The sequence below is a fragment of the Aythya ferina genome (genome assembly GCF_964211825.1).
Source record: "Aythya ferina genome assembly, chromosome: 6".
Classification (NCBI taxonomy): Eukaryota; Metazoa; Chordata; class Aves; order Anseriformes; family Anatidae; genus Aythya; species Aythya ferina.
In genome coordinates, this window is record NC_140303.1 from 26,125,083 (window position 1) to 26,147,572 (window position 22,490).

General features: G+C 39.6%; 1 protein-coding gene across 3 annotated transcripts in view; it reads right to left on the reverse strand.

The window, feature by feature from the left end:
• KALRN (kalirin RhoGEF kinase) overlaps positions 1-22,490 on the reverse strand; it is a 496,625-nt gene that overhangs the window by 142,035 nt on the left and 332,100 nt on the right. For all 3 annotated transcript variants that reach the window (XM_084524614.1, XM_084524615.1, XM_084524616.1), the window contains 10 exons: positions 18,613-18,732; positions 15,663-15,881; positions 12,258-12,407; positions 11,194-11,308; positions 8,561-8,676; positions 7,869-7,991; positions 4,759-4,941; positions 3,479-3,597; positions 2,142-2,208; positions 1,149-1,258 (listed from right to left, as the gene is read on the reverse strand). In XM_084524614.1, coding sequence (XP_084380740.1) covers positions 1,149-1,258; positions 2,142-2,208; positions 3,479-3,597; positions 4,759-4,941; positions 7,869-7,991; positions 8,561-8,676; positions 11,194-11,308; positions 12,258-12,407; positions 15,663-15,881; positions 18,613-18,732 — 1,322 coding nt within the window. The remainder of the gene's footprint in view (positions 1-1,148; positions 1,259-2,141; positions 2,209-3,478; positions 3,598-4,758; positions 4,942-7,868; positions 7,992-8,560; positions 8,677-11,193; positions 11,309-12,257; positions 12,408-15,662; positions 15,882-18,612; positions 18,733-22,490) is intronic.

Sequence of the window (22,490 nt, forward strand, 5' to 3'; positions counted from 1 at the left end):
GGGATTCAGCATCCCTAAGTGTTGTAACTCCCATTGCATTCATATTATATCAGGGAAACAATGCTCTCTAAGCATATCTGATACAGTCTCATCTTGATAAAAGGGAGCACTGTTACTTACAGATTAAACACAGTGAGTCTCTAAGTGGCAAGAAAGCTGCTTTTTAATCCAGCTCATGTCAGCCATTTCTTTTTCCTCCCCTTGTGTTTTCCAAGAGATTGTATTTTTGACAGACAAGCTTCCAGACCTGATCTATTTTCTATTTCATAATTTCCACTTAAAATGTTCACTTTACTTATCAGCTCTCACCCCAGCATGATTTAGAGAGAGTCACAGCTGTGGTACCATGATGTTACTAAATTTTGCCACGATCAATCCTTTGAATGTGATAGTATTTTTTTGTACCAACAGATACCAATGACAAAGTCCTACCATTGATAACCTTGATATCCATCTGATTAATATAAACACTATCAATTCACACAAAAGCGTCACCTATCAGCCTCTCCCTAGGCAACAAGTAACCTCAGAGCACAGCGTTCCTCAGTTATTAAGTCACTCACAAGCATCAGAAACAATAAAAGTTAATTCCAAAGTTTCTACTCCTTTAATTTTGCTGAACATTACTATGAATTCACATCCACCAGTTGGAGACATGCAGCTATAATGGAGCCAAAGGCTGCAGTTCTCACATTTTGATAAGGATATGGTTGTGATGCTATATATATGAAAAATAATATGCATCCATCAAGAAGACCTCATTTCCTAAACTGTAAAGCTGAAGGAGTATGGCTGCTACCTCAGTGCCCCATTCTTCCTCAAATGGAAGACATGCAAAGCACAAATACAGTGCTGTGAGATGGAAAACATGTGTAAGACTACAAACTGTTGGTATAATAGGACTTCAACATTGTTAATCAGCTGTAGGCACAGTTTAAACAAAAATGCAATTCATTTTTTTTTTTGTAAAGAAAAACAAAACAAAATGAAATCAAACATTATTTTATAAATCTAGATCAATTACTTTACACTCTGCTGTACATTCTACTGTAGGCGTTCAGAGCAGACACCACATAGATGTGTAGGTATATGTATGCTTTTGGTTTCCTTAGTCAGTAAACATCAACATAAATGTTAGGAAAACCTACTTGTTATGAAAGTCATATATCTCCTGAATATTGCCAAAGATGATGTGTTCTTTATTAAGGATCCCAGCGGGTATTTCTTCCACTCCACTTGTCATTTCCCAAAGGTAAGTCTGGAAGACAGCAAAAACTCTTAGCTTTCAGAGAATAAATGCAGTGAAAAAGCATAGATCTCCTTGCTTTCTTGCCGAAGGCATGGGCTGACAAGGGAACTACACACTTTGTGATTAAACAAACAGAGTAAAAAAACAGATGTTCCAGTGTCACAAAAAGCTCCCCAGAGAAATTCAAAGTGCTGACACTGAGAAGTTGTTTGAGGAAAAAGCAAAAATGTGGCAATAGCACCTGTCTTTGCTGTCCAACTGATGGTGACCAAGAACTTCAGGCAGAAACAGTTGAAAGATAAGCTGCATTTGCCACTTCAGTAACATTAGATATAGAAATCCAGTTCAAACTGCAGGAATGTGAAATCTGACAGATTTCACTGAAAAACACTCTGCTTTTTGCCCTGAGTATCACAGTCTCCTTCAGAACTACTCTGCTGCAGAGCTAGGTAAGCCATTTGACAGTGCAAATCCAGCTCTTTGTCTAGCTTGAGGTGATCTCTAGCTTGAGAACATCCAAACAAAGAGAACTAAATTCTTAAGAAAATGCTTCATGACTGAAAAAAAGACTGGAATCCAGCAAATTTCAGGTCAACTCATGAATGTACCGCTATTTACTGAGTCCCAAGACATTACTTACTCTCTTACTATCTGTTTTGATATTAAATGCATATTGAGGTGTCCCCAGAGGTGCAGACGTTCACACATATAAGTGAGAAGCACAGGGCACTGTTCTGCTACTGGCAGACAGGTTCCCTCCACGCTCACCAAGCTCCCACCACCAGACGTGGTTCTGCTGTCAATCGCCAATGGTGGGTAACCTCACACCACCACCACAAAGGACACCGTGTCCTTCCTAAAAACATCGGAGACTCCCCAGGCTGTAACTTACCTCTAAACATTCGTGTAAATCCCTGACGTAAGCTTTTTCTGTCTGAAGCAGCTCAGCCATAATGAATCTAGAAAAAAAAAAAAAAAAACAACAAACACATTTAATGTGCTTTGGGCACTATTGGCAATGTAATGAAGAGAAAACACAACATTCTTCTACTGCCTTCACGAATCAACGTACTTCCACTCTGAACCTCCAGCTGCCTCATCTTGCACATTTCAGCTTCATATATGAAATATCACTTGATATTCTAGTATCTTGTAGCATTATTTTTAAACAACTTCTCTGCATAAAATTCTGTTAAGTTGTATTTCTGCAGTGCTGAGGCATGATTTACTATCTACATACCAAGCTATAGCAATCAACCAATTGTCAGATTTTTTTTTTTTTTTCCATAAGAAAAGACTTGAGATTCCCTGAAAACATTTGCAACTTCACTAACATGCAATTAAAAGTCACCCTGCAATTTGAATTTCAGTGGGAATACTAATGGATTTGGGAGACACTGCTAATTTGAAGAGGATACAACAACTTGGTACCTGACTGGAGACAATGCAAACTGCTGGGAAACCCAGCAACCTCATTTGTAGTGCTCAAGCTCAAAAATCAAATGCTCAATGCTTTGAAAATGTGCTACAGGAGGACCAAGTGTAACCACTGTCCCCTAAAGAAGAAATGGTTTCTTATTAAGGTTGTCCAGAGTATTTCAGAGGGATGAGAAGGATCATACATACAAATGCTTTCCAGAATATTCTCACACAAAATTTAAGGCAAAGTATTGTAAAAGTGAAGCATTTCTAGATTTAAGTGCAACAACCACTCTCACAATATTTCAACTAGTATGAAAAATTTCCATCCCTCTCAGTTATACACCCACTGAAATTTGAACCTAAACGTCAAGTGACTGAAAACCAGATAACTCCTCTGGATGTCAGTGGAATTTAAATAATACTTAGACTTATGAGGATGTTTTTTTTTTTTTTTTTTTTTTTTTTTTTTTTTTTTCTTCCCCTGTTCATTTTACTTGTCACATACAGCCAGAAAGAAATCATGACAATGAGTATCTTCATGATGTTGTCAGGGTCTACTCGAAGTACTCAACTAACTCTTTTCCCTTTCTAAAAGTAATTTCTGATTAAAAACAAAAGAAATTCAAACTGTATGTTCTGATATTCTCCTGCCTACACATCACAACTTTAGCTCTACACCTGTGAACATATCTCAATAGCTCCACTGCTAGGAGTTATAGTGATATTAGTCCATTCTGGTCATGTAAATATCATAGAATCACTTGTAGATATTATATCATGGCTCATTGTGAGAGTTTTGGGACATACTCTTTCTTTCTGGCTGATTTTCTTTTTTCTTCATTGACTTCATGATTTGCATCTCGCAGCTTTACCTCCCGGTCTGAAAGACTTGCTGGAATAATATCTAGTTCTAGGTCCTTGTTATCCTAGAAAAAGTAACAGTACAGATTTTAAATTCATGTAAGATTACTGTTGTGTAAATTGCAGCATGTCCATGAGAATAAAATGAAGGGACAAAAGTAAGATAAAGATACTAGTGTAAGAAAGAAGAAAATTCAAAGAGATTTAGAAAAACAACAGTGAGGGGGAAGAAGATGAGAAGGTGAGAAAGAAATCTTTGTAAAACAAACCAAAAAAACCCACACTGCCACCCACCCACCCACCCAAGCCCACTATGAAATTGATTACAGTCTCTGCTGTTACTTCTATCTGTCTAGGAATAAGCATTGATGACAAATGTCTAAATATTACCTTACTCCTTTCACATCTCAATGTATTGCCTAGTATCAGACCTCACAAATAGTCTGAAAAAGTGGGGCACTATCCAACAAGAGCACAGAGACTATTCCAACTTCTAAACGCCTTCTGCTATGGAAACGCCCTTCCAGAAAGTAGTTAGTAAGTCTATGCAAACTAGAGACCCTGCAAGGAACAGGACATTTAAGTTATCTTGAGGATGTGAGGGAATTTTTTCATCTTTCTTTGATACTTTGTTTTAAAGGATGGTTGACCAAAAGGTTTTTAAGTGTTTCTGCTTCTGACACACCACTGATAATGAGGCTTGGGAATACAGGGAGGTTCTCATTTTTGTTGCTTTTGTATTGCTTTATTTCACCTAAAAGAGCTCAGAGATGAGGCTGGTGATCATTTTTTTCATTTAGTTAAAGGATGAGAGAATAGTAACATCCAATCCAAGCCTGGGTTTGATTAAAAATAATGGTGTAGCATTAATATTTATGGCTTATGATAAAATGAATACAGACTTTTGTTCAAATAATATGTTTCTCCCTCCTTCACAGTAGCTGTATAGTCTCCTGGAGAATACTGCAAACATTTGTTTAGAAAGTCCTTCTGATCTTCATCTGATTCCTCCTCATATCATTGATATGACACAAAAACAATAACAAACAAACAAAAACAACCCCACAACACTTTTTCTCTTCAGAAAGAACAGTTCTAGTATTGACTAGTTTTAAGTGGTTATAATAGACGTGTGATAACCTGCAGCATTCATTCTGTAGCCTACACTTCCCTCTGTGACTTTCAGCTTTGGTATAAAACCTCAGCAGGACACAGACTTAAAGTACCTCTGTATTGATTCCAAGGGCTTTTTCCAGGGAGTAGCGGTATTTCCCCATTCTGAGAGAGAAGTCACGGTAGCGTTTGTCAACAGTGGTGACCCACTTCCTGATTTCAGTGGCGTGCATATGTCCTTTTTCTACAAAGCTGTCAGCCAGCTGGATGAGGAGCTTCACTTTCTCCTTCGTTTGCTGCCCAAAACATGGTGCTCAGTTATGTTACACTATTATTTCTTTTGATTTTAATTTACACTGCATTCAGAAACAGCTCATAATTTTATATAGATCATTTAAATTCATCTTATGCAGAATAAAATGCTTTAAACTTTTTATCAGTAAAACATGAAAGAAATTATATTTTTATAATGAAACTTATGAAGCTGCAGGAGATACAAAAAGTCAAATATTTGAAACCACACACACAAACACATAAGGAATACATGTTGGAAGTTAGAGACATCACCTTCCCATAACCAAAAACTTATTTTAGTGAGCCTTGGAGTAGAAGATAGGATTTCAGAATCATACCTCATAAAACACACCCAGTTACTCTGAATTTGTATGTATGTGGTTCTGCAGACCTGTGTAGACAGGTCATCAGTGCATCACAGGCCAATCCAGGAAGTGAATTTGAATTGCTACTTTCTGCTTCAGAAACAAACAGAAATTAAATCCAAATTCCTTGTCCATTATAAATCCCCGGTCAGTATTGTAGCTCCAGTTGGAGCATTACAAAGTAAAAGATGCCTGAACTCCAAAACATACAATAAGCCCTCAAATCTTCCAGAGGTCTTATCTATACCTTTAGGGCTCAGACTGCCCCTCAGTCAGCATGGTTTTCCACACTGAGGAACTTTGCGAACTTTTTGGAACTTTTTGTTTTGAGGAACAAATCTGGTACAAAGGGGCTAGTCACAAATTTTATCTTAGATTCCAAATCAGTCCCAGCAATTGAAGGTGCCTGAACCCTATGTTTAAGCCAACTCAAGTGCAAAACACTTTTAAAAAAAAGAGTTATCAATTGCATGGATTGAACTCCAGCTGCAATGCACATGTTAATCCTCAAAAGCAGAGGAGAATCAGTTGTACCCCTAGAGATGCTGGTGAGCTGCTTTTCAGAGAAAGGGAGAACTCTCCCCTCTGCCAGAAGTGGTTCATGCTGTCAAGTACTAGACATTATCAGCAATCTGGCCAAAAAAGGACAAGCACTTGTCAACCCACTATTTTCTTGAATTTAGTTCTATGTTTGAAACCTGCTAGAAATTTTATCAGCAAAATAAACTAACAGCAGAATCAGAGGCCATCTTCATACACTGAGTACTTAAGCAAGGCTAGGTATGGAGGAGTAAAAATCTGACTTTCTGTCATATTTAAAGGGTTTTTCTTTCCCAAAAGCTACTGGTGTTTTTGCTGTCCAAACATTTGGTTTGGACAGAAAGGAATTGGGATCAGGAAAGCTTTCCATTACAGCTTAATTTGAGAATAACATCATCTGGGAGTGACTTGCATTTACCAGATTGCACATGGCCCTGGAAATATTCTAGGTCAGCAGCAGGATAGTGATTTAGTAGAGCCCCAGGGAGCAGGACTGGATGTGTCAGTGTAAGGAATGACCAGTAATGGTCAGAAAACAACAAGGTATAAAACTTAATTCTAGGCTAAATCATGAATAGAAATAGCTTGGAAACTTTGGGATGAATTGGGATTATTCTGCTTACAAATTAAATGATAAATTGGAACAACCGCAGGCATGCTGATGATTAGGGGACAGAAGCTCTGTTAAAGGAATGTTGTATATGTCCTGTTTGATTAATTTAGCTCCCATCCACTCTTCTTATCTCCTATTTTCACAAATGTGCAAACTCAGTAAAAAGGAAGGGGACACGAAGAACACAAAGCCTGTGAATCAAACCCATGCAAGCATGGACAACCTAATAAGGAATTTAAGGATTACAGAAGATCAATTTTAAGACACAGTGAAATGAAGCTACATCATACCAAAGCCATGGTCATGCTGCAGTCTGACTTTGCAGTTTAGATCCTTATCAATGACTGTTAATACCATTGTAGATTCATGGTCTGTGAATTACCTATGGTTTGAATTAATTTGTCTGAAGCAGATCCAATCACTATTCCATTGTAAACCCGACCAGACTTCTCAGAATTGCTCCATATAAATTAATAGATTCTTGGTAATGCAGCTTTGTATTGAAAAATGCTCACTCCAGAGTTTACAAACCCATTTATTTAAAATATTTCGTTGGGATCAGTGGAACATTTCTAGTAAGATAAATTACCGCCTGTGATCAGTCCAGCTGCAATGAATCAAACAAACTGTGGTTGTAATCACAGAATCACAGAATAGCTGAGGTTGGAAGGGACCTCTGGAGGCCATCTGGTCCAACCCTGCTGCTCAAGCAGCGCCACCTAGAGCAACTTGCCCTGGACCGTGTCCAAGTGGCTTTTGAAGATCTCCAAGGAGGAGACTCCACAACCTATCTGGCCAGCCTGAGCCAGTGCTCAGCACCTGCAAAGCACGAAGTGCTCCCTGATGTTCAGAGGGAACCTTGTGTGCTCCAGTTTGTGCCCATTGACTCTTCTCCTATCCCTGAGCAGCACTGGAGAGAGCCTGGCTCTGTCTTTATCGCATCCTCCCTTCAGGTATTTATACACACTGATGAGATCTGCCCCCCAGGCCTCTTCTTCTCCAGGCTAAGAAGAAGAGAAAGGGAATCCAAGATGATCATGGGTATATTTAGAAGCTGCAGATCAATTAAGAACTCTGTATAATTCTTGTGTGATTTCTGAGGATGGAATTTAGGTATGTCTTGTTAGGTTGCCGTGTTGTGTATGCAAATGAACTTTCTCTTCATTCTGATGAAAGCAAAAATGCTCCATAATCAGTACAAGCCAAGGGGAAGAAAAACACATTTTTGTGCTTATGTCTTGCTAAAAATGAAAGGTCACAATTCTCAAAGGACATTTATATTTTGGGCTAGGAATGTCAGGAGGAAAATACAAAATCAAGAGAATGTGATTACAGAGATTTAAGACATTTATAGGACCATAAATAATCAGACTAAGGTAGATGCCATAATTAGACTAATGCCATTTTTTACCTTTGCAGGTACTCTGAATTCCCCATATTCTTTCAGGAGTTCCTGAGTTTCCTCAGCCGATTCCCCTGTGGAGTTGTGAGTAGAGAGGTAATATTCGCCTGTTTCTTGGATCCAGTCTAAGGCCTGTGAATGTCAGAAACAACCAAAGGAAAAACAAAACAAATAGTCTTTGTATTTCAAGAACTATTCCACTAACAAAAAAATCTGCCGAATAAAGGATATCAGGGCAACTGTGACATAATACTGTGTGTATTAATACACTTTCTAGGAACACATAAAAAGAACACAATAATTAAAGCAGATGGGAAAGGATACAAAAGGTGCTGTCTGTTTCCTAGGAGAAAAAGGAGTGTAGGGAATTCAACCTACATACAGCAAAATATGGACAGAGGGAAATCAGTTTTCTTATTCAATAAAAGCTCAATAAAACAAATTTGCTCTTATATTTATTTTCTAACAGAAGAACAAATCCTGAAATGAATATGACCTGGCAAAAATACTGAGTTTTGTTGTTGGACTTGGGAATTCTTTTAAATTGTTTTTAAAATGTATATTTGCCATGTATTCAAAAGTTACAGTTTTAAAATACAATTTAGGATTGCAGTAGGAACCCCACAAAGATACATGATGTGGATACAAGGGTTATTTACAGATTGCCAGGACAGAAAGACAAACAGGGGTTGTTACACTACCTGCTTGGCACTACGCTCGAAGACAACGTACTGTTGGCACTGGTCTAATCGTCGCTTTTTCAGGGTCCAGAAGTGAAGGACCCGGTTCTCCCTCTGCAGCAACTCACTCAAAATGGCTGTAGGGCAAAGGAACTGCAGGATTAGTTGTTATAGGAATGAATAAAGAAATAAGCCATAAAAATCTGAATTTAATCACTCTGACTGGACCCAAGGACTGCCCCTGAGATTGTGCTTCCTAAAAAAAAAAAAAAAAAACCAAAAAAAAAAACCTGATTCAAAGGGACTGCTTTAAATAATAATAACAACAGTAATAAGATGCAGTTGCAGAGTTATCTGGTAAAGGAGGAGGTGCTAGAACAGAGCTGGAAATTTACCCCAGCAAATACATTGGGGTACCTGATTTCTAGTCCTTTTGTTCTCTTCTGTTGCTTATTTTAGGAGTCTGGTGCTAATTGACACAGAAGAGTTGCCTTTTTACTGCCTTGTTCTGGCCACAGGCTACCCAGCACTTGGCACCAAAGAATGCTGTCTTGAGCAGAACTCATCATGATTAGATGTAAACAGACCTAAGCCTCCAGTCTGACATATTAGTAAGGTCTTTGTACAGCTGTGCTTCCTGGGGACCTGCAATAACTGCAGAGTTAGGACTTTGGGTTAGGGTCTGGTATTGATCTTCTAAACTCTTTTTCTGCGTGAAGGGGATGTGGCAGACATTGAGGCTCAGGAACAGACTTGAAAGAGACTGGCCTTACTTTGGGGTCTAGTGCATATGTTCTCTGAAACCTGAGGGTGCTCAGCCAGACTGTATCAACTTGATAAAAGGGTCTGATTTTACTCAAAAAAAAAAAAAAAAAAAAAGCACCATGGATTTAATTGAAAGATCGCACGCACAGAAACTGCAAGATACTTACACCCTGTCACTGACACAGACATCAGTAAAAGCTGTGTTTTCTAATCAAACCATGCTAAGTCCCGTGTGGCTGGCAGCCCTGCAGCTCAGCTCGTGTCAAGCACTTCTGGGTGAGGAGCTCAGGTATGGCACCGCAGCCCCTTGCCATAGCATCAAATGTGGCATCCACTAGAGGGGGCTTAGGCACACGCAATCTGAGCAGCAGCCACGCTATTTTGTATTAAAGCATTAAGTCCAGTTTGTCAATCCCTTACAGAGAGTTATGATCAGTTACTTCACCCGGTAAAATAATCTCTCTTACCTAAAGCCCTTTCTGAGCCTTGATTCATCCATTACTTATGTATCCACTCCACTAGTAGAAAGCAGATTTGGATACATCCATTCCCATTTACAAGTCTGACTCTTATTACGGTCAAAAGTTGATAATTTTTAAGTAAATTGTAAAATGTAGCCCAGTCCCTGCTGGAGGTAGCAGGAATTTTGTCTGAATGACAAAATTAACGGGAAGCTTGTCATGGGTGTTCCAGATCAGGTCTCTGAGTAACTAGTTTATGCCAAATAAAACTAATTTTGTTCTAAATAAACAACTTTGTTTTAGACATTTGACTTACAAAAAGACTAACAAATGAGCTGATTTCTAAACGTGTGAGTAATTTCAAAGAAACCCAGTGAGGAAAACTCACAAGCTTATATCAGGTGCATATTTAGGGACTCACTGAATGAGGGTTTAAGCAATTTCCCCAAGATTTTCAACTGTACGGAACAACTGTCCACAACACACACAAAAAAATATTTGACGCAGTAGCAGGGAAAATGGACCAAAGCCAGATTAATACTGCAGAACTGGTATCAACAGAAAGGAATAAAAATAATCTTTTCAGACCCACCATTTTCACCCTCTGTCTTTAAGCAAGGCTTTTATCCCTCCCACAGACATAATGGCTGCACTGCTACGGCTGTCTCTTTCTGTAGTTTGCAAGCCAGCCAATAATAATTAAAAAATGCTTTAGTTCTGTAGATTCACTTTGATTATTGTTATCAGTACCTTGCAGCATTGCTAGCCACAGGTTGACAAATGATTAATTAAGCAGAGAAGTGAAAACATTTAAAACATCTCAGATGTATCACATGATTGCAAACTGCTCTTCTGACCAAAGGAAAATTACAGGCAGGTGTTTTTGCTGGTGATTGTTTGATGTGGTAGGGTGATTCCAGAGACAAAAAAAAAAAAAATGCAGATCCATCCTAGGACCAAACAAGCTTGGAGTTTTTTTGTTTTTGTTTCAGTGCTCAGCAGAAATGGGATGCATATGTGCTTTTTTATTTATGCTTTTTTAGATATTAAGACAAAACAGCATCTGATCATCACAGCTGACTAGTTGTGTAGTGAACAATGGCACAATGTCACTCCCATGCACTCCTCTGACAAGGGAAGCCAGAGAGAGCCCAAGTTTCAAAGCCCTTTCCTTTATTCCCACTACCACTTGCAATAGCAGAGCTATGCATGAGAGCTTAGCAGAGGAGGGATCACCTTCTGAGAGGTCTCACTACCACTGCTAACAGTGTCAGGCATGTACATCATTTCAGTGAAAGCAGATGGCAAAACTTAAGGTGCCTTCTCAGCAAGCACAAACTTCAGGATGACAACAACTCAGAACTTAGCAAGGGAGGAGGAAGGATGCAAGGAAAACCTGTGATGCTGTCATTGCATCAGTGCACCAACCTTTCACTTGCTGCTCAGGCCCCCTGGTATGGCTTGCTACTCCAGGCATGCTAACATTGTTCCTGTGGATGTACTTGAGGAATACCTCGGCATTTCTTCGTGCCAGAGTGCAGGCCTAAGATAAACAGCCCCCACCAAGAAAAGTTAGTAAAGATAAACAAAGAAAGCAAAAGGGATTCAAGGGAACTGTCCAGTTATTTTGCAAGAAGTTCTCTTTCATATGGAAACACAGGGGCTTCAGTTAAGAGTCAACAAACCCAGCTAATAAACTAACAGCCTCATGAATGTATTAAAATACATGAGTCATTTTGAATTCAGTGCCTGGTTTTACGTCTTAAGGCAAATTAATGACAATAATCAAGCAACTGGTTGCAAAGAGCTAGTACCTCACATACATTTTCAATCTAATCAATCCTAATCCTCCCTCAAGAAGAGTACTCGTTCCTTCCAAAAGTGTGCAATCTACAGGCATCGGTTCTTAAGCCATGCCTGTCAGATTAGTTTCATGTTGTACACCAGTTTTAGTGGAAGTGGGAAGCTGGCTGTCAGCTGACTTGTCAGCCTGTCAGCTCTGCAATTCTTAGCAAGCAACACCTGGAAGTCAGGAGGAAATCAGTCTCCATCCCAGTGCTGTGCTAGAGAGACACAGTGGCTTCAGTTGTTAGCAGTTTTTCAGGTATTGGCTTAGAAGACATAGTCTGAAATTCTGTACAGTTTGTATAAGCCAGCACCAAAATACCATATAACATTTGTCATTTATAATGCTCCTTGTATGAAATTTTGAGAATAAATACTTTGAACCACCATAACAACTAGCATCCTCAACGTGCAATGCACGCATCACCTAATTAGTCCTGATGACATCTCCTGGAGATACACATTGACGATAATGCTTATCACTCCTATTATATCAGTGTGAAATTAGCCTAGGGCTTATACAGACAGCCAGTATCTGAACTGGAATTACACCTCAGAGCCTTCTCTCAAACTTACCAACAGTGCCCTAAATTGACTACCTAATGGGGAGGGTTTTTTTCTGATTTATTACAGAACTAAAATGAGACCTTGAGAAAAGCCTCCTTCTGCTCCAGATGTTTGCTGATCAGCGGGATGACGTGGTCTATCTCAGCTGCTGGTCCAAGTTTATCTCGGCCTCCACACCAATCTTCATCCCGTCTGTATTCTTGCTCCAGGCTCTCTAATACACTGCACACCTGAAGCATGCCCAGAGCACAACAACTTAATTATCCACAATCATAAAAAAGAGGAACATATTCAGAAAAAGTCTAAAAACCAAAAACATTTCAAACCCAAATATTTTAGACTGTAGGCTATGGCATGGAGGATAACCAGGTATGAAACAGGCCCTGGACAGAATGATCTATTAGTTATTCTTGCCCACAGGGATCTCTACTGTTTGGGATGCAATTCATCTGGTTTAAGGGTGATAAATCCTTCTTCTCTTCCAATGCATAGCAGGGGGGAAGCTCAAAAGGTATAACCAAGGCAGGGGTCAGTCTGGTCCCTGTGGATCATTCAGGAAACAATCCCTATTCCAGAAGGGTGCTTTAGATGTGTTTAAATCCCACTGAAGTCAAGGGAATTAGCACATACTTAAAGAAAAACACATGCTTAAATACTTTCCTGAAACAAGTTCTGAAGCTGGAACTAATTCTCTTCAGCTGCATGTTAGCTGCTCCCTATACAGCTTTTGTAAAGACTTATGGATACCAATAGACATTAAATCAGTGTCCCAACGTAGGTGGATGCAGGTGTTCCACTGTACAGGGCTTACAGAAGGATCTTCTATCTTGGTTGAATAATGGGAATAAGGCAAATAAACCAGCACAGTCTGAAAGTTGTGTGTGCGGCAGCCTTGGACAAGGTTGAGTCTTTTGCATTGCAGATCCTGAAAATGACTCTCAGTGCTCTGTGCAGACACTGAAATATCTGTAAGTTTTCCTGACTGTTGGGGACTTTCCTCTTCTTTCCTAGAGGACTGTTCCTACACACTCCACTACTGAGATTACTGAAGATCCAGGCAGTTATTGCTGGGGTTCCAGCTAACCATGTTCACCCGTTTCTTGCTCACTCCTGCAATCTTTATATGAACAAAGATATAATTCAGAGGACCCCACATGCTTAAGAACATAGTTTAGAAGAGACTCTGGAACCACTCAATCCTCCCCACCATTACAGGTTATTTTCATAAAACTCCATTCATGAACACATCAAAATCCATTTTAAGACTGGTGAACTGAGGTTAACTGATTGACTTATCCTGCTGCCGGGTATTTGACAATCTGAAATCAGTTCCTTGCTTGGATGCAAACCAGCCCTCACCCTCAAACACTTGCTGGAGAGCAAATGCCCCATGTGTTATTTAGGCACAGAAAATTTCTGTTTTACATGTTGGTTCTTGAGAATTTTGGTACTCTGCTGGGGTTTGGTGACTTAAAAGCAATGAAAGTAGATGGACTGCCTTGGGTCCACATCTTTGCAGAAAGACTGTTCCTGCACATGCAGGTATCACCTCATTGTTAAGAGGATGAGAGAAATCATCAGGAAGCAGGCTGTAGATGAAGTCAGTGAGAAATTGGACTATTTGAAAGCCAGGGCTGTACCACTTATACCATGAGTGAATTGGAGAAGACAGGCATGATGAAGTTTGGCTGGTTGTGACAGTCTCTCTGGCCACCCTTTTAGCTGCTTTTTGTAGATACTCAAGAGAACTCAGGATCCAATAAATTACTCAATCCACTGCCATGCAGCTAGGGACCAGACTGCTAAGGCCTGTAGGCCTGCAGCCTGAGAGAATGACAGACTGCTTGCAGCAGCAAGTTCATGAGCATTAAAGACAGAATGATCTTTGTCCAAACATTTGCTGAAGAGACACCACTCATGAATGAACTGGTGGGCACTGTAGTATGCTTGTCTATGCTTGGAGAAAGGAAGAGAGACTGAATTGATAAATGACTGGCTATGCATATTTTGGCCAGCACATTTGACTGTCTAAAGCACTAATGAATCCCTTAATGGCTTCCATTTCTCACAGTCCTCCACCAGCAGTAATTCTTTCCAATCCTGAGTGCATCAGGGACTGTAAATCTGTAAACCCTTCACAGGGAAGGACATTCATTATAAGGAATTAATTTATTTTAAACAGTCTTATAAATGCATTACACAATGACAACAAAAAGTGGCCCAAGGATCATCTACAGCCTTGATGTTAAGGAAAAATTATCTTGGTCCATAATGACATACTTAGCTGTGCTAAAAAACTTTCCAAGCCTGTTCTCTAATAGAGGAACTAACTGTGTGGTGGTAACAATAGAAATTTTAACGGAAAACATTGCTGCTTTTCACAAAACCGCAGGTTCCTACTGCTAACACAAGCTGCCTGGCTGCAGTAAATTACATCACACGAGGCCATTCAAGTATCCATAGCATGACACTAATTCTCACCACCAGCTACAGTGAAGTTGCACCTGTTTATGCAAGAGATGAATGATCCTATTGTACCTGCAGCCAACTGGATGTGGTTTACAATTCATGGATTCCTGGAACGAGGCACAGTTGTGTCAACATATGATGGTTACTGCCATAATTACCTGTGCTGCAGATGGGTTTCAGAGAAATCGCTTTGTATCTTGGCATCTTTTTTGGCATGGTGGTGTTTTACTACTACTGAAAACACTGGCTATTTCTGCTCACAAAATATTAAGTAATTAATGGTAAGCAGTTCTCAAAGAAATGCAGGTTTATATTCCTCAAAATGAACTCTGGTATAATGAGGACTTGAAAATAAGATGATAGGATTTCAGAAATTTTTCCCTTTGGGAAAGAGACAATTAAAAAAAGCTCAAAAATTATATTGTTTCAACACAGTTTCAATAAAAACTTTAAGATTAAAGATACTGCATAATTCAAACTGCCTGTCTGAAATACAGTTTTGGCCAATTCAACCTTTAGTTTCCTTGTGTGGCTGAGTATTGCTATACCACTGGATAAAACATCTTTTTGGTTAATTTTGTTAATGCTGTACAATCCCTTGCTGGTAAAAGACCCTCTGCACTTGGGGTCAGAGTAAAAAACCCACATGAACCACCGCTGTCATGGGGTCGAGTGCAATCACATTGGTGTTTGTTAGCTGAGGGGCACCTGAGGACACACACGGCTGGGTCCTATTCTGGTGACAGAAAGCTTTGTTTGCACTTTGTGTGTGGACGATGTCAAAAGGCAAAAAAGCAGCTTTCTGGGGCAAGCAGGGCTGACCAAAGCCCCACACTTCCTGTTTCTGGGATTGCTCAAGGAAAAGGGACCAGATATTTGGAACAATTCATCATCCTAAAGGAGTAGAGAGACTACTGCCTCAGAGATCTTACTGAGACCTTCGCACTACACACTGGGAACTAAATGCAAGCCCGTAAGCAATTGCCATGAAATGGACACAGCACTGTTCAGCTCACCTGCTCAGAGGTTTTATAGAAAGCCACTGAAGCATTGACCAGTTTGAGCCTGTCCTCCATCTTCAGCATCAGCTGTTGCCAGTGCAGGGCCACCTTTTCAGCACATTCTCTGATGGCATCAGCATCATAATGCCCTGCCTGCAGCAGAACTTCGGCTTTCTGCTGGACCTGCAGGGCACTCTGGTGTGTCTTCTGTAAGGAAGTGGCATGAAACAGGGACTGTGTATGAGGGGAGGAAAGAGAGGTTGTACAGATGCGCCAGATTTATGGTAGAAAGGTGGAGCAAGGTGTGAACATGGAGATGTGAGAGAGTGAAACATTTTCAGAGTTATCTCCAGTTAATAGTTACTTTCCGCAAAGCATTTTAGTTTCAGTTATTCACACACATTTACAACATTATTAAAGCTTGGGACAAGCAAGCATTGGCCACAGTGGGTTAGCTCCGCTGCACAGCTACTGCCCCATGGGCAACAACCTGAGGCAAGGGGGAGAGTCCTTGTAGATCCCTTGTGGCAACCCCAGTGCAGGGAGCTACCGTGCTGAGCTCCCACCCTGCCTGTACTCAGTGCTGACTGCATCCCACACAGTCTGCAGGCACAGCGAGTTTCCAAACTACAGGCCGAATCACCCCGATTTGACTCTTGCCAGGCAGTTTGCTGGCATCAGCAGCTTTCCTCATGTATGCAATTGTCCTGTCTGCAGGATACAAAACGTTAAGCCAGGAAACATGAGGATGCCTTACAGGGAACACTGCTGCACCACGTAAATTAAAGATATTAGGAATGGCTTTCATCAACAAATGTTGAAAATACTATTTGGGCCAAAATGACAAAAAAAACCCTTCCCCATTATGATAATGTTTCTTTAGTCACATATATATACATATATATATATATATATATAACAGCATGAACTATGTCACAGATACCAGTTCAAATAAGATAGGTTTCAGACAGTTCACTCACATTGGACTTATATTCCCCATTCCCCAGCCTGCATCAGTGCCTCTCAGTTAACCAAATGGTGGTTACACCTTCCTTTGTAGGTTATTGAGGGGAAAAAAGCCCCTGTCCCTTCCCAGCTCCTAAGTAATTGTGTTCAGGTTTAGCCCAATATTTGATTTTAATCTTCTGAACAGAAGCCCTAAAATCTCCCCCAAACTCCTCTGTTCTGCATCCCATTTGTAACTGCTGCTGACAAATTCTCATGTGATACATTTATGATCTAATCCTTGAACCTGGAAAGAAGCTTGAAATCATCTGGTAATACATTGATGAATAATGCAATGTAGAGAAAGCTATTAGCAAAAAAAAAAAAAAAAAAAAAAAAAAGGATTAATACTTGGCAGAAACAGTTAGGAAGATGCTCAAGAACAACTGGTTAAATTTAATATCCAGCTGCTTTACTGATGTTAGAGTCATAATACTTGTTTTAAATAGACTTTAAAGGACTTTAACTGAAAATCAATACCACATCTAGCGTGCCTTTAGAGGACTGTCTGCCCTGCATGCTTTGCTGATCTCTTCCCCATATTGAGCTTTAAACACTTGAAATATTTAATCTAGTGTTTTCTGCCTTTGAAAACTTATTTTCCCCATACTGTGGTGTAACCCTCTTCTCCCTCTGTGATTTGCATTTACCACCAAATACAAGCACTTGCTCAATGGCAGCAAGCTGTGATAACACAGCTGGTGGGTGTCTTGTCCCCAACCGCTGCCTGGTGATGGCTGCCAAGACGTGGTCAGCAAGGCTCAGTACCAGCCAGCTCATACAGAATTGATAGAAAACTTCTTTCCATTCCCTTAGGAGCTACAGCAGCTGCTCCTTCCTTACTGTGAATGGAGCTGGATCAAAACAGGTCATTTACAAAGATTTAAACTCTATACTTACTAGCCACACTATAATGTATACTGACTGCTTTGAAGTTTATCAGAAGACCAAATGACAGTTTTTTCCCCATAATCTGGGCATTTTTTAAAATCTCCATTATGGGAATATTATTCTCATAGTGTATTTTTTATTTTTATTTTTCCCCAGACACATATAAACCACAGAAAGTGATTTGCCAACCTGTTCTTTTGCTTTGTAAAAAGGTAACAATTAACACGGAAAACTGGGGAAGCATATGCACCTTGATAAGCAGGAACAGGAGAAAGTAATGTACCTCCTTACACATAATTGGAGCGAGCACACCCTGTGAGTGTAGGATGTGTTCATAATAGCAAGGGTACATGAAGAACTGAGCCAAACTATGAGTTCTGAAGTCCCCTGCTCAGGGGAGCGGATAACTTTCCACTTCTTATCCAAAGCACAGCAGCTCAGAGGATGTGCTATTACTCCTGACATGTCCTGACACCATGATGGAGGCAAATGCACTGGCTCACTATTGGTTTTCAAGAGCCATGTCAAAAATGTGCTCCTCCTGGGCAAGCAGGGGCATGAGCTCATTTCAGCAGGCAATTCTTAAGAATCACCCTTGTTGCTTAAAGCAAAGGTGTTTGAGAATGTGGGTTTGAATGAAAATCTCCTCTGCCACCAACAACAGAGCCGCTGAATCAAACAAAGATTACAAGTGAGAGCATTATCCAGAATCAAAGATATTCATACGTGAATGCTCTGAAATGATCTGACTTTATGAACTTCTACCATTTTCAGATCACTTTGTGAATTTTAATCTTATTGTTTTTTACCAAAGAAATTATCAGACATGTGAGTATCATTTTCATGAATGGAAAGGCTGATATTTGACAGCAAAAGAATTAGCTGCAGATGATAAATAATTTATCTCACTACTAACCTCCATCTACTTTATGAGTTTAATGGTAGGATGACTTTCTAAAATTTTTACTCTTTTTCCTCCTTCAAGCAAGCAACGACTGATGCCCAAGAGATAACCTTTTGCATGCTGTACAGCTGGGATGAAGAAACAAAGTTAATTTATTTGTATTACCTCTATGGCCAGCTGAAATTGTTCATGCTCTCGCTGGAGCTGCTCAGCTTCAGAGAGGGAGCTTGCATTGACAAGGCTTGCATTCAGCATTGATTCACCATTCCGGATCCAGCCAAGCACCTGCAAAGAAAGGATGTGCTTAAAGGATGCTTCCATACAAAGGTTTCTGTAGTCAGCTATCAAAAAATAGCTCAGCCTAACAGAAAGGTACTTTGCCCAGTGTGGTCTCAGGCTGAATCAGTGAGGAGAAAGAAATCCTAGGATAAGGACTCAGTGACAGATATTGTCAGAGGGAAAGATCTTACTGCAGAAGCTACTGATTAAGGAACCAAATACCAAAATATTTACGTGGATATTCAGATGGAAAAGAGCTTTCATTTCAAAGGTCTGATCACAAAAATGAATATTCTCCTGTGCAAATACCCCAGGGCAAAACCACAAAGTACACTAAGGGGTATTTGAAATAAAACATAAAGATCTCTCTCCTTTTTGAATTTCCACCTGGAATTATGGACCCTGCTGGGTCATGCTGCAGCTTCCTTCATTCTTGTGTTTCTTTCATGCAAAAGTCAGAGCTTGGGGGTAAGGAGAAGATGCAGCTGGTTTCATCTGGCACGTAGTTAAGATGCAGTTGGAGTTTCTGTGCACATGCAGAACTAGGAAGAAACTCCATGTCTTGCATTTTATATTTAGTCAAGAGGCTGTACTTCAGGGATGTTCAGATTATTTGTAGACATGCAATGCATGCTGTTATGACTACAGAATCAAACACTAAATGTAGGTAATTAATCTATCAAGCTCTTATTTATTTATTTAAACAGCGACACTTTCTACTATTTTAAGGCATGTTTTTTGAAAATTAGCAACCCACACGCATGTACAAGTTCTCTGCTGTGTTGGCTCAAAGCCTATTTTCTACCTGTGTGGGTGTCAAATTATTCCAATAAAGCCAGCAAGTTGCTGAATTCAATTCACAGATGCACAGGAAATCCTGACTGCCCAGGCACTGCCCTAAATTTAGCTTGTGATTTACAAAGCTCCCAAATTGACTTTGCTGCAATATTCTACACGGCAATTTCCCTTTTGTGACATCATTTTCATCAAGTGATCCATTAAATTGTCTGAAAGAAACAGGGATTTTCTGTTGTTTTGTTTTTGATCCCTGCATCAAGTATCACCCTACTTGTGGCCATTCAATTCCCTGTGGGGTAGGAAAATGAGTTTTCCCTAGGACAAAGAAAGAGGAAACATTTACACATGTATCTGACCCTAATTTGTAGGAAATTACATCTGCTCAGTATAACAGTGTGGAAGATTTCATTTGTCAGCTTTCTGTCTTTCATCAGCAGGTATAATTGATCCTGTGGGAAATGCAACAAAGATTTAAAGGAAAAGAAATCGGGTTATCATGTGGCAATCTTTTTGGCTAGCATTTTGTATAATCCATCAGAGAAGAAAGCTACATTATTACCCACTCACTACATGGTACCAAAAGCTGAAGTTAACCAAAAGATGGCTGTATCTGAAAAAGGCTTGAGGAGAGTATATCATAAAGCAATGCATCATTTTACACTTGATATATTGCGATATATCCTGGCTTAGGCCGTTTAGACTGTAAAAAAATACTGAGTCTGTATGCTAAAAATGCAGCAACTGAATTGATTTTTTTTTCCCCCCAAGCAATATAATCAGTACATGACAGGGTCCTCTGGGCAACAGCTTTCATTTGATCTGAAATTTTCAAAACTTGTCAAAGAGATTTTGGTACAGATTTTATATAAACATCCATGTTTCCAAAAAGACAAACAAAACAAAACAAAACAAATAAACAAAAACACTGGAAGCCTCAGTCTTAAAAAAAAGAACTAAACTAGTAAAAAGCTAATCGACAAGTTTGAGTAAGGAGGAAGAGGAACTATGCAACTGAAAGCAGCAAGGTTTCCTCCAGTGTTAATGGATGTGCAGATCACTCTTTACAACTGTCTCGTTAACTCAGTAACTTGCAGAATGAAGTACTCCGGGTCAGGCCTGAGGTTCTCCATCCTGAAAGCCTCTCAGAGCTCTTCTTGACCAAGGCTGCTGCCACCTCCGTTGTGTCCCCCACATCCTCCCCAAAGAAAGTGGGCTCAGACACTCACTGTGGGACCCCTGCACTCCCTCTTCCAGACCCAGTGAGCACCCAAACCCCAGCAGATTTTGTCTGAAAGAACTTAAATAATCCCGTTCTACCTCCAAAAGTGCAACACTTAAATGTCAGTACCTCATCTGGGATTGTATCAGCTTTTTCCAAAATAATGTTTTCCTGTTATTTCTTTTTCCTCTTTTTGCGTGCATGTGGTTTACATACAAAGAAAACATTTTGTGGCGTATCTAAAGCTTCCTTAAGTCGAAGTGCAAAATCCAGTCACCTGCAGAGCTTTTTATTGTACCTCTATTTTGGAAGTAAACCGTGAAATGACTGGGAGAGAGCATTGTACTGGGTCTGTCTGGAATGTTAACTTTCCCACACATTTGTATCTGGTTAACAAGAACTTATATGGTGCTCTACACCTTTTCATTAAAATACATATAGAAGCTGCTAATACAGCACCAAAACATGTCTCTGGTTGTTGCATTTATTAATAGATTCACCACTATCTGGGAATGCACAGGCAAGCCAATGATTTAAGGATGCTTTTAAACAGACACGTCCTACAAATCACAGATTTTATCAACTTTGTAGAAGCAGTGATTAAATAATCCTGGAGTTAAATAAATCTCCAAAGACTCTTAAAAAAAAGCCTAACCATTTTCTTTACAATGGAGAAACAGAAATGCATTAACAATGACTTACATAAAAGCCACGTCTTCCTGGAGAACAACTTCAAGGCATGGGTTCTCTAACACAGCAACCACCACAGTTCTGAAACAATTCCCACCTGTGTCTCTAATTTTCTTAAAACAGACTGCTTTTGGATAAGGCTCCACCGTAATTAAATAATAGTTCCAAATTCTTATAAGATTAATACCCTGAAACTCTGTCATCTTCACTGAGCACAGCATCAGAACTTACAGGAAAAAAAAAAAAAAAAAAGTGAGGCACCTCATGTGCAACCTTCCTTAAGAAACAAGAGCTCTGCATCCTGTAGTGAGTCTCTCTGCTGGTTTACTTTAGTCAGAACTCTTCTCTTGATGTTCCTAAAAAAGGCTTTAAGGCCTTGATAATGATACAAGTCAAATTAGGTTGGAACAGACTTTTAAGTTTAAAAGGCAAAACAATGTAAGAGAACCTTTTACATCTCTGATCCCTTTGAAGATTCTCTGAGTGGCTTTTACCAGGAAAGACACCACCACCAGCAGGGACACCTTCTGGTAAATTTCAGTCATGTTCAAAACTGCACTCCAGTTTTCAGGAACTTTGTGACATATTTGCATGGGGAAAAAACAACAAGAAGAAACCCAACACCAGAACAAAAAAAAGAAGTGCATTCGATATACCTTGAATTACTGGTTTCCATCATCCTTTGGGCATATCTACCTGGAAGCAAATCTAACGCTAAAATACCGAAAGTGGATGAATAATGGCCATGTGAAAAAAATATCCAAAATTCATTTAAAAACAACCTGGTAAGTAATTATAGTGGTACACTGTGACAATATCCGGGGCTATATTACAGGAAGTTCAACACTTATCAAAAAGAAATAAAACTACAGACAAGAAGCAAGAGATTTTGGAAGCCAAATATCTGCAAGCACAGCACTGGAGAGTTTGTTTTTTAAATTGATCTCCACAACTCTATTCTACTATTACTTTTATGTGAGCAATCCAAGCTCTGTAGTTTCTGTCGAAAATGAGTGGGGAAAGTGAGTGGAAATCAGTCTTGGGAAGGGTATTTCTA